Genomic DNA, 12,386 nt, shown 5'->3' with positions numbered 1-12,386 from the left:
AGGAGGCGCCTGTGCTGTATGCAGACTCTTCGAACCATTCAGCAAAAATTTCTATTTTGCTAAATAAGAAAATCTCCTCGTGTTCGGGTCGTGTCTCATCTTAGGGACCCCAATTTTTTTTTCTTTCTCAGGGGTGTGTATTATATAGTCCGGTCTGATTATCGCAGGGATTATTTGCGGTCTCCCGGTCATTCCGGAGCTAAGTTTGAGTTCAACTTGAATAGTTTGGGGCTATTTTTATGGGACCTTTGGAGCGCTTTCTTTTTTCATACACATACATACATCATCGGAGTGCTCCGGAATATGTACATTCATACAGGTACAGACCTTTGCCTTAAAAAAGAAAAAGACAAAGAAAGATACACTTGGTCTGTAAAATTCCTTTTACATCCTCTATAAACCGACCTACCAGACGTAAGATAGAAGTAGATGCATAAATAATATCCAACCGCCTGAGCCCGTGTAACAACCATCCCTGCCAATCTGATACGCAGGCCATGGATAAGCTGTCGGACTTTCCCATGATTCTCAGCTCCCGTGTTCCATTCCTGTCCCACAGCATATGTATGTTTTTGTTACTAGCTTGCGTTCGTCTTTAAAACAGAACTGATCGAGTGAAACTGACTAGCCATGGATGTAGCACCGCAGGCTAGGTCAACTTCCATAACAAGTCGAATTGGGCTGAACTTCTTGCCGTATGTATATACATACAGAAATACGTACAAACAATTGTCCACACCTCTAGGTAGTGCAACAAAAAGGTCATCGAAAACAACACACAGAGACCGGAAACTTCCCGATTCCCCAAATATCTCTTTCTCAAATCAAGATGACCCCAAACATGGGAGCCAGAACCAAACCAACCAAAGACGGTCTGAAACCAACGTAGATAGATCTACAACTCCCCTATAACGGGTCCTTTTCCTCCCCGAGGAGCCCGACCCCTAGCAAGATGAGAAAGGTGCAGGAAAAAAAAAAAAGAAAAAAAAAGAGAGAGAGGTAAGCGCACAAAGGTTGAAGGATACCTAAAGAGTCACCTCATTGTATCTCATTGTATCTGCCTTTCTGCATATCTGGGATGCGGTGGGGACTGAATCTCACCCCCCTACCCCCACTAAAAAAAATTTTTCGAATAAACCACGAGTTACAACTAAACCTTGGGGATGTTCCCGCTGGACCCAGTCCGGTAGTTTGAATACCGGCTAGTAAGCCCAGTCAATCAAATCTTGTGATGCGAAATCGTTGGGCCACCCTGACCTATAATTCACCTAACTAACGAACTTCGTCGATTGAAGTACCGTGAGTTGCACTGGAGTGCAGTACACGCCATGCATGTACACACGCATTATACGCGTGTCGCAAGTACACAGCCACAATGGGTTCAGCAGAGGTCGGTCAAGGAAGTGCATTTGTATACCCCACATCTTTTTTTTTCTTGCCATTTAGAACTGGTGCCGCCCGGATCGCTTGTCTGAATTGGGCTATCAGTCAAGCATCGTGGTGCAGATCTACCTTGCCCGAATGTTCAATACTATGGTCGATCAATCCAGTCAATTCGGCCTCTCCTTTTCATCCCTAGACCAGACACCGCGCGAATGGTCTCTCGGTGCAGTGAGCGATGCGGATCTAGCGCTGGAAGGGTCAAATAATCAGTCTGAAGTTGGACTCAGGGGATCATTTTTAGGGTTCTTGTGGGGGGTGCTATACTTAGGGAGTAGCTAGCTAATTATGGATACAGAACACTGCTGTGTGGACAGTTGGCCTCAAAACTAGGAATACCTATATCTATATCTACCCCACAGTAATTAGTAGACAAAGTTACGGCCTAATTAGCATGGTAAGAAAAACAAACCCTAACATTCCAGAAAACAGTCCATATGACGTATAGAGTAGGAGGTTAGTAAGAGCATGGGACCCGACCGACCGGGTCTCGGAGGAGCTCCATGGATGGAACCAAACCAAACCAACCTAGGGACTGATGATAGGACAGCGAGTTGCCTAAAATGGAAATTCCTCAGCTGAAAGGATTCACATCTACTAGTACCGCCTAGGCTAGAGGGTGGCATGATTGAGGTGATTTGGAATCATGTCGGGTAGTGAGGCACGGATGTACACGGCAGGTTAATTCCAATTACTGGACGTTGCTTGTTGTTACATTAGGGTATGGGTATACCTCAGAAAGTAGCGGTATGTATAGAAAGGCGTACATATGTATGTACACGCCTATTCGGTTGGGTACAGTATTAGGTATATGTAATTTGTAATGAAAGGAATTGTGTATGTGTATGTATGGACGGATGGATGGATGAATGGAATGGATGGACGTATGTATGTACCGAGTATGTATCTGTATAATGTATTTATGGAGCAAGGTACAGTAGATAGACCTTATGTACGTACTGTATATAAGCCAACTATCTAGGTTAAGCATGAAGATATAAAATTGAATAAAAGAACAAGGCATACTACACATACAGAAGATCTTGTAAAGAATTAAACTTTGCTTCTTCTCTCTTGAGTCAAATTGAACAAGGAGATCGCAATCTCGCAAACCTAATTAAATGTTGCACCAACTGAAAACCGCAAATTGTAGAAGAGCAAAACCACCTCAGGAGAACAGACCATCAACTCCGTGGGAAACATTGCATTGCGTATTCCCTTGAATGTATTTTACTAGATCAGCGGTGAGTCAGGAAATAGTCGGGGCCGCTATCTGGTGGCGTCCAAGACATAAGCCATGATCGGTTGGAGCGGTCTTCATGCAAGATGAGAGATGAGATGAGATTGAGATTGAGATCAGATCCCGATCGATTTCGATAGTCGCGTTTGCGCCCCCTTGAATCACCACCACACACACCTAAACCAATCATCACCCCCAGCCAAACCTTTTAAGATGAATATCGTCCGGACTAAAATAAAAACGAAAATTCTATCAACCTTAAAATTTCTCAACAACATCCCATCTACATGTCGGCTTTTCCGCGGAAGCCGATAAGAAAGCTAAAAGAAGAAAAGATTGAGGCCGATCATGCCATATTCGACCCAATCCCGTGAGGTGGTTCTAGTCCGTTCTAGTGCATCTTGGCGGGAATATAGCCAATCAAATCATGGAGTCTGGCCTGATTTAGTGATTACGTGAATTGTATATACTATACTGTTTTGGGCAGGACGAACATATGGCCCGGGTGAAAGAGGCTATCTCGATCTGATGGCAAAAGTTGGAACTCTTACGTGAGATACGAATTCCCCCCCCCTTGCCACCGAGAATAGTCCGTAGAGCCTTACCTGAGGAAAATATATGACGTACGGCAAGAGGTGCCGAGATCCATGTGGCCTTATACCTGCCTAGATGTGGCCCAGTGTTCGTAGCGGGACGGTGCACTCCTGACCAAAGAAGTGGCCTCTATTTACCCAAAAAAGGGAAATTTTTATACGAGGGGGCAAACACGATCGATCGCCGGAGACTTGAGATCCTGTGGAATGACGGCAGTGGCTGATCTATGGAAGAAAATTCCGACTTGGAAAATACACCTTGCATCTTGATCCAGACCTCGGGTAGGAGATTGCCATCTTGATCAGACCATCTGTGATATTCGCCGCCATCACCGGCCCATAGGCTGGGGTATGATGATGCTATGGACGCTGCAAGGGATCGGACATGTCCCCGCGTGATTTGTATTCACATACATATAAATTTATCCGCTACCAATCAACTTTTTCAAGTAGAGTTACATTAATCACTGCATCAAGTAGAGCGCTTCTTAATTTCCCAAGGAGAGACGTGAGTGCATGAGCAACATCGTATGGGAGTTGTAAGACAATCACAGAGGGTTAGGGGGTGGGTAACTGGGGTATAATTGTAACAAAGTCGCAAAAAAGCAAGAAAAAACCGGGGAACAACCAAGGCAAGAAAGAAGAAAGAACTGTGTACATGCTTGTCCCACAGAAACGTCACAATAACCAGAACGAAAGTCTATCCAGATGCCTTTTTCCCACAACGTGCGAGGGGGTATTAAAAAAGTAAACTCCAACAACCAATCGGACAAGAAGATAAAAAGTCCAACATGCTCGGAATATTCCATAACCGCCCCTGAAAAGAAATCCCGAAGCCCAAATCAAATCGAACTGTATCATGTCCAAGGAGAATTATCAGAAATGACACCAACAGAAGAGGTTTATGATTAACGCGGAAAAGAGGGCACAGAACGCCGGACACTTCTAAATCCCAAAGCCTTTTTTGTTTCAACGCCAGGTAAAAAAGAGGGCTAACATGTCAACGGCCAGTTGGAGATGCGGAGTCAAGAGTCTTAGGTTTAAGATTGGAACCCAAGGACGATGCCTGTTTAGCACCCATCTTGCGCGTTAGCTTGGCGTAGTGCAAGCCACATGCGTTACACAAGGTCCGGGCACCATCTGGACCACGGCGCCATTCGGGTGTCTCAGCTCGGTTGCAACTGTGGCAACGGCCGGGAGGGGCTGCTTTCTATAACTCGTGTTAGTGACAGCGAATGGGAAATGGTGTATTAACGGAGTGATCATAGTATAGTGGGACATCAAGACCTAGCCATCCAAAGAAAACAAAAAGGGGGGGAGGGTAAACGTACCCCTCGTCGCTTCTTCGCATCTGGTCCGGCAAAGCCGCCACTTCCCTTGTATTCGTCTTGGTACATTGCCATGTGGTCATCGTCACGGACCCCACCGGTTTTGAAAGCTTTTCTTTGGGCCATTTGCTCCGCTAATGCATGCTCTTGGTTCACAACTGCGGTTCGTATACGGAGCAGGGCATCATGATTCCGGCGCTGAACACTAAGCATCTCCTCCACTTCCTGTAAAGAGGGTAGAGATCCTATCACAGGACCGGAACGCTGGGTCTGGTGCGCCCTGGCAGCGTAGTGTCGAGAAAATTCCAATGTGCGGGTGCTTATCTCGGCAATCTACTCAAATTAGCCAACTGAAACCTGGACTCAGTGGCCATACGAGCGCCACTTTTTTTTTTTTTTTTTTTTTTTCCTTTCGCAATAAAGACCACATACCTCATTTAGCGATGTCTCCACATCGTAGACCTCTAGGTGCCGCTTGACAGAATCGCCCGGGATCTGTCCCGCAATAGCACGACCCGCAATCCCGGCCTTCATTTCATCCACACGTGCGGTTTCGGGTACGCCTGGTTTCCATGTAGGACCGTAAGGCCGAGCGTCATACGCAACCGGGTACGTTGGCGCATTAGGCGGGGGTTGCGATTGGAAAGAGTAGTTCTGCGGAAACGCGCCATAGCCGTTGGGAGATGCGATGCTTCCCGCAGAAGTAGGAGCACTGTACTCATAGCCAGATCCGGCCTGCGAGCCTGCGATCGAAGTAATCCCTGTTTTTGCGCTTTGTGTGGGCGACTTTCCCGAACTGAGCGATTGGATCGAGGGGTTTCTCGAATCTTGAGTGGTGACCGATGCTAGACTTGCCCGAGATGCCTCCGCTTGTAGCTGGGATGGGGGATAAGCGGAGTCCCGCATAAAAGACCCTGATGATGTTCCATTTGAAAATGGATTCGCTGGTCCCGACGGTGCTTCGCCGGTCGGCCGTCCCATAACGTTTGATGACAAAAGATGCGAATGTGGTGCATGGTGAGCTTGCTGGGGAGCCGCCGATGTAGGTGCAGGATATGGAAGAGGGTTATCATTCCCTAACGCCTCGTGGATGGATGGAAGCGATTGCCTTTGCGGCTGTTGTTTCTCTTTTTCTTCCTCGAGCGCACGCCGCAATTCTGGAGGCGAGATATACCCAGGTTGCACAGAGGCTGCGCTGGCGGACGACGTTGAGTAAGAGTATGGTAACGGTTGGCCCGAATACATGCTTGTTGGACTGAGAAGAGACCCGGGTGATGTGGTATGGCCTGGTGCAGCAGGACGTTTGGGGGGATATCCAGATCCGTCTTTTCCTATGAAACTGAGAGCTGGTAGATGGTCCCTATGTGTCCGAGAAGATACAAATTAGTACATGTACCCTTGACTAATTTCTGACGCTTGCAACACCAAGACGTTGACGACCGATTACAGGTCGGGAAAACAAGGTACGAACCTGTGCCTATGGCCGGCTTCCAATGACCCCATCACGCCAGTGGTTCCAATTATATCTTCGCGATTTCGTTCTTTGACCTCATCCACCATCAGTCGCCTCGGCTCTAATCTAAAAAGTGTACCGTGGAAATAGGTACCGACTCGTGTTGTATGGAGACAGAAAAGATAAAAGTAAAAATATTAAATAAAAGGAACAAAATAGGAAAAAAAGTGGGCGACTCCGAACGGCGAAAGCGACCGGCCGAGATCAGCGAGCTTAAAGAGGCGAAGGGATGGAAAAGTAATAACAGCTTCAACGGTTTGCCGATAAGCGATTACCGTCCTCCAAGGTGCGCGTCACCACTTGATAGATTGGTTAGAAATCCCGATTAATTTCTTCTTTGCTTCGTAATTTCAATTAAATCAAAGGGAAGATAGATAAATATCATGCCACCCTTTTTCCCTTGAACCAGAGTTGTCCGGGGGGTTGGTGGCGGCGGTTGTGGGGGGGGGGGAGAGAGGAGGGAAGGGAAAATGAAGAGAGATTAAATCGGGCAAGATGCGGACGTAAGAGGAACCCAGGAAGTAAACGCCGATCGGCTCCGTGAGTTGGCCCAGAGAGGAATAGTTAAAATAAAGTGCAGCGACTCGATGATTGGGACCTCCAAACTGCGAAAGGAAAAGACAAAGTGGCGTTGGGGAAGATCACGTAGTCTGCAGGCGATGCGATCGCGATTAGAATACCCGCTATTCAAATGCAATCAATTCGATAGCAAAAGTACGGCACGCGCCCGTAGTGCGCAGCGAACAGATCAGATCGGAACGGCCCTTCCTGCGTCTGAAAGAATCATCTGTCCAAAGCAAACCTCGCACAGCCAAATTTAACAGTCAGATTTCGAATCCCCAGATAGACTCGACTTGTGGTTTGAGTTTGGGAAGCGGGTGTCGACCGGCGGAGGCGCAGTAAACGCAAGGGATAGGAAGAGATATGAGTGCGTCGCGTGGAAGGGAGACGAGATGTTCTTCTCTTTCTGTCCCCGACCAAACACTTGGTATACGTTGTGATCAAATGGTAGACAACAAGAATGATACAGAATGTGTGGTGAGATGGAGCAAGGAGACCAGAAGAGAATGGGTGTGAGTATCATGCACTGAAGTAATGGAGGTCGACAGGCAATAGCTCGGGAGAGAAGGAGGATCTGTTATTTTCGGAATGTAAGAATTTCGACAAGGTGAGAGTTAAGAAGTAAGTTTGGGTGAGTGGACGATAGGTTCGCGGCAAGGGAAAGAGAAGTGTGAGAGAAAAAAAAAGGCAGAAGAAAAAAAAGTATAAGTTATAGCAATCGAAGGCTGCCAGAAGGAAAATAAATCATCAGGATCGATCATAGACTAAATCAAACCGATAAAATAATAAAGAGACATTAAAGGGAAAAAGAAAAATCATTTTAATTTTATTACTCTGTACTAATAACTTAGTAAAAAGAGGGTTAAAAAAAAAAAAAGGGAAACTATTAAAGACCTCCAGTACCTCCAGTACGTTCAGACTAGTCCCAAGCAGTCCCGCACGACTCACGAGAGATATGGGAAGGAGGGTCCAGAGAACGAGAGCTAGGTACTAAAGGAAAACAACGTCGGCCCAGGACAGGTGAGCTCAGACCTGGAAATTAAAAAGAGACTGCCAGAAAAGCCAAAATGGGACTCCGAGATCGTCGAATCACACTTGCCGTCGTGACCAGTTTAAAGTTACGGCGAATTACAGAAGCTTTACGCCCATGAACTGCGGATCTTCGACGAAAGTGTGGAGTGAGTTGGGATCATATTGGCGATGTGCGGATATCTGGGTGGGGTATGATGGAGCCTTACCAGGGGGTGGTTGTCCCTGACCAAAAAATAAAAACTAAAAAAAACTAAAAAAACTGAAAGTAATAAAATAATAAAATAAAGTCAAATATTAAAAACAGAGAACAAGTAATTAGCAGACTTTCCCACTTTTTTATTTATTCCCTCCCCCCCTCTCCTCTGTATTTCATACGCGATACGTAAATAACAATACAGAAATACCATTTTAATATATGTATGTACAGGAGTATGACACCTTGATAATGTAAGTAAATTCTTTTTCTTTTCTCTCCCCTTTTCTTTGGGGAAAAGAAAAAGAAAAAGAAAAAGAAAAGATTTTCGAGAAAGTTAAGAGCCATGTTCTCTCCGTTTTGTCACATTAATGAAACACCTCACTGAATGGATCTGAAAGTAACGCATCCCTATTAGTAACACAATTCAGAGAAGTACACAACACGGCAGAGTTAGGTACATCCCCATGTTGGGGCCGATATCACATACTAAGTCAGGTAAGATCCAGCTTGGCGGGTTACCACCTAATAGATTGATTAGCTCTTCGCCTTCAGCCACAGGGGGGGGAGGGGAGAGCCTCAGGAATAGGTAATAAAATTAAATTGGATAACTAATACAACTACTTATTAATGTACAGACTTACTAAAGTGCTCCGTAGTAGTACGGTGTAGGCGTTTAGTGCCCGAGAGGAAAAGGAAAGAGGGGTGGTCAACCACTCAGATAGTTGGGGGGTTGGAGCGAAATAGTATGATAAGTGGTCCCTATCACTGAAGGTGATGGGGCAAGAGGAAGCATCGAGATCCATAGATCGCACACTACATAAATTAGGGGAACGGCCGGGCGACTTTAATTAAAAGAAAAGACGAAAGAAGGAGGAGGGAAGGAGACTAATAAAACAGGAATGACTAATGTTGCCAGATCCCAAGCCCACAGATGATCGAAAAGCAGAGTTATAATTTTAATTATGATGATTATTAATTATTATTTTCTTTCTCTTCTATTTCCTCTAACTTCGATTAAAAGAACAGACTACCTACAGAACAACCTTACACCGTTCTTATGTATGTCTGTTACGGGCAGTTCAGCTAGTCTATGATCCTAACCGACAAAATTATCTATTATCTCTATAATGGCAGCTGGTATCTACCCGTGGAATATTTGAAGGTAGTGACTGCAGTGTACCAGCTGGTACATGGAGCGTATGGAACATGTTCCCTGAGCGAGCCAACAAATACGTAAATGGGAATGTGTCCTTTTTTACAGGCAAGTTTTCGATCCCTTTAGCTGAGTAGGTATATATATGTATTCACGATATATGGGCATACGTACAGTAATACATTTGCGATCCAGGCAACCCATTTTAAGGCAAACAAAGCAAGAATGATCAATGATAAGATCTAGATCTAGCGTAGATATGCATAATGCTACTAGTAGGAGATTTGAGGCTTTCGTTGCTTTTTTCTTCTCAAACACTAGACAATGCCATGCATATCATGTACGACGCCTAATCCTTGTTCCCCGGTGTTTCTAGTGCACGATAGCACTAAGAACAAATACTGGTCGCGGGCTATGAAGACAGGAAAAAAAAAAAAAAAAAAGAAAAAGAAAAAGAAAAAAGGCAAAGGGAAGCAAGACAACCTGAATTGGTGTCTCTGTGCTTGACCCAGATCTGGCAACGATCAGAGTGGGGAAACCGGATCGCACATCAACAGGACACATAAACTACTAACATCCTCACACACCCATCTGCATCCTGCAGCTAGTTGCCCCCCACTCTGAAGAGAAAAGAATTAGAAAAATAAAAATAAAGCCTGTATTGTACAAATCACAGTAGGAAGCGATCCGACCGCCCATTTGTCAACGCGGCACAAGCATCTAAAACCTGGCTGCAGCCATGGTGAGATTCCCCTCCTGCAAGAGCATGAAAATTCAAATTCTTTGTCATACGGTAAACGGTGTTGAAGTCAAAGGGTAAAACACAGAATCGACATACGAATGGCCTATTGAAAAGAAAAGGGGGAGGAAACTACTAAGAAAAGTTTTTATATTACATTAACCCCCTTGTACCTGAGAGATTTGTTCCATGGTACCGTACCACGCTCCCCGCTCTCCCTTGCTCAAGATCTCGGGCATAGCCGTGGGTGGGTGGCACCATTGTCGTCATTCACGATCCTCTCCCTCGGGCTGAGAAATTCTTTGCTTTTTCTTTTCTTTCCTTTTCCTTTTCCTTTTCCTTTTCCTTTTTTTTTCCAAAAGAAAAACTCCTCAAAGGTATGTCTGACGATTTTCATAGATATATTAATGAGCGCACTGTCGCACTATTGATTATAGTATGTTCCAAGAATGCACCTAGAGGGATGACACTATTGGGTCCTCTGGATTCCTTCCGAACACCCACTATCTATCGAATCAATATACTGACTGGGCACGGTTGCATCTAACTGCGATCGATTGAGTTTACACTCTGTGAAGTTGCCCAGTGTACTTCGCTCGTTGGGGGCGCTCAATCAATCAATATCACACCACTATGAAAGATACCAGCAGTCATGCATGGGTCGGATGATTTCCCCAAAGAAGCTATTATCTCCCCTCCTTCCCCGCTCGTTTTTGTGTTTCTAAACCCCCGATCTCAATAGTTTAACGGGAACTCGAACAACCGCCTCTGGTTTCTTTCGTCGAAGCTCTAGCCCAGTCAACAAGGGATAAATATAACTACTTATATTACTACTGCTACTAAGTTTAGATCCATGCGCTAGTAGTACCCACCCATACCCGTACCGACTACATCATCGTCATGTCCTTCATATCTTCATTCAGTTGATTAAATTAATTAAACGCATCTGGACTATCATGCACGTTGTGGGTTTTGGGAGGTCGATCTACTAATACTGAACCAAGATCTAGACCACATGATTGGGAGATATCTAACGGTCCTTATTTTATCACTGTCGATTAACTTCAGTCCCCATTCTTTGACGTAACAGTCGATGGGTATTTTTTTCACCCGAATCTCCTCTCGATCGCAGTGTTTCACCACCCTACAGTCTTTTCTTACCTGCTGAATTTTTGTCTTTCTTATTTTCTTTCCTTTCCCCCTCTCTTCGGCGCATGCTTCTTTAGGTCTGTCCCCCGAGAAAGGGCAGTTCATTCCCTGTTTTTCAGTGTGATCCCTTTAATGCAGACAGCCTTGACTAGGACAAAAATTGATTAGTGACATACCACATAGAATGTAGTATACAGGTAGGCGGACATTGACCGTTGCCTCTTCCGGCTGCATGCGCAGCTTCCGACCGGCATACACCACCAGTACTACTAGCCAGGTAGTACATTTAAACATGCATTTATCGTAGAATACAAGATGGGTTTTGATTCTGTATGGGAAGGTTGGTTTTGTACGGGTTTTCTTTCTTCCTTTCCTTTCCTTTCCTTTTTACCCCCTTTTCCCATCGAGATTTAGATTGGTAAAGGAACCAATGACCTCATGGCACCTTTCGCCAATGACATAAGGGCCGACCCTGTTGGCGATGAACTCATATCACAGGATGCGTGACCTATCATCTCAAACGGAATATGTGAGTTCATACCCTCTCACGATTATCATATCCATGGATCTCTATCGTCTTATCCTGTAACAAAATAATAATAAAACAAACTTAACGGTTCTTGTCTGTCTTTTTCTCTTTCAGGTCAGTACGGAGTTGGAGTCGTGTCGTGTACTGTATTGTACTCAATACCACAGACAAGCAGGACAGACCAGATACGGTAATTGAAACATTAATATATTCAAAGAAAGGGAAAAAAAAATGAATAAAGATTTTGTTCTCGCATCCGAGGCCCCTTCAGGTCTTTGACCCTGTGAGGCGTCGGCAGAGGCTCATGCGCCGAACACGCTCGCCCGCCATGGAGATTAACTCAATCTGCAGGCTTCCTTCCTGAAATACCATCGTAATGGACCGATGGCTGTCTTGTGGCTTGTTACTCCGCTCCTAACTCCCAGCCATCTCCGGCTTACACACCCACATACATACACCTTACATATACATCAGCATAGTGGTTAGCTGCATACGAGGTACGGTATGGAGTACATACGTCCACTCATGCGAAGAGAGGTGTCACATCACGCCCGTTGAAGCTGCAAGATCTTACACTACGGACTGCAGCATCCTTGATTCCGGTCGAAGCGTCTTCTCTTCCTCGGCTCCCAAGTGGACTGGCGCTGGTGTGATCCTTCCCTACTGCAGATGGCGATGCGATCAACGATCCGATCTTTTACCAAACCCAATGACTGATTCTGTTTTTCTTTTCTAGTCTCTTCAACTTTTTTTTTGTACATTTCTTTTCCTTTCTTTCTACTTTCATGGGTTGAAGGTTCGCGTGACACGGGGAAATGTGGATGTGACGAAGAGGGGGGATCATTCTTACTAGTAATTCCCTTTCTGTCTTAAACGACTTAACCAAATTTCTTTTCTTTTATTCCACCGAGCC

At 45.1% G+C, this 12,386-nt stretch overlaps 1 protein-coding gene across 1 annotated transcript; it reads right to left on the bottom strand.

Annotated features, from left to right (window-relative positions):
- Window positions 1–4,273: 4,273 nt before the first annotated feature.
- On the bottom strand, window positions 4,274–5,846 carry nsdD (GATA-type sexual development transcription factor NsdD; the record flags this gene model as incomplete). Its single annotated transcript, XM_032045226.1, has 3 exons — window positions 4,274–4,483; window positions 4,605–4,934; window positions 5,034–5,846. 3 exons carry the CDS (start codon window positions 5,844–5,846, stop codon window positions 4,274–4,276), a joined length of 1,353 nt encoding a protein of 450 aa, XP_031897270.1.
- Between the last annotated feature and the right edge of the window lie 6,540 nt (window positions 5,847–12,386).

The sequence above is a fragment of the Aspergillus alliaceus genome, assembly GCF_009176365.1.
Source record: "Aspergillus alliaceus strain CBS 536.65 unplaced genomic scaffold BDW43scaffold_42, whole genome shotgun sequence".
NCBI lineage: Eukaryota > Fungi > Ascomycota > Eurotiomycetes > Eurotiales > Aspergillaceae > Aspergillus > Aspergillus alliaceus.
Note: the sequence above shows the minus strand (reverse complement) of the source record. Positions and strands in the feature narration are given on the sequence as shown.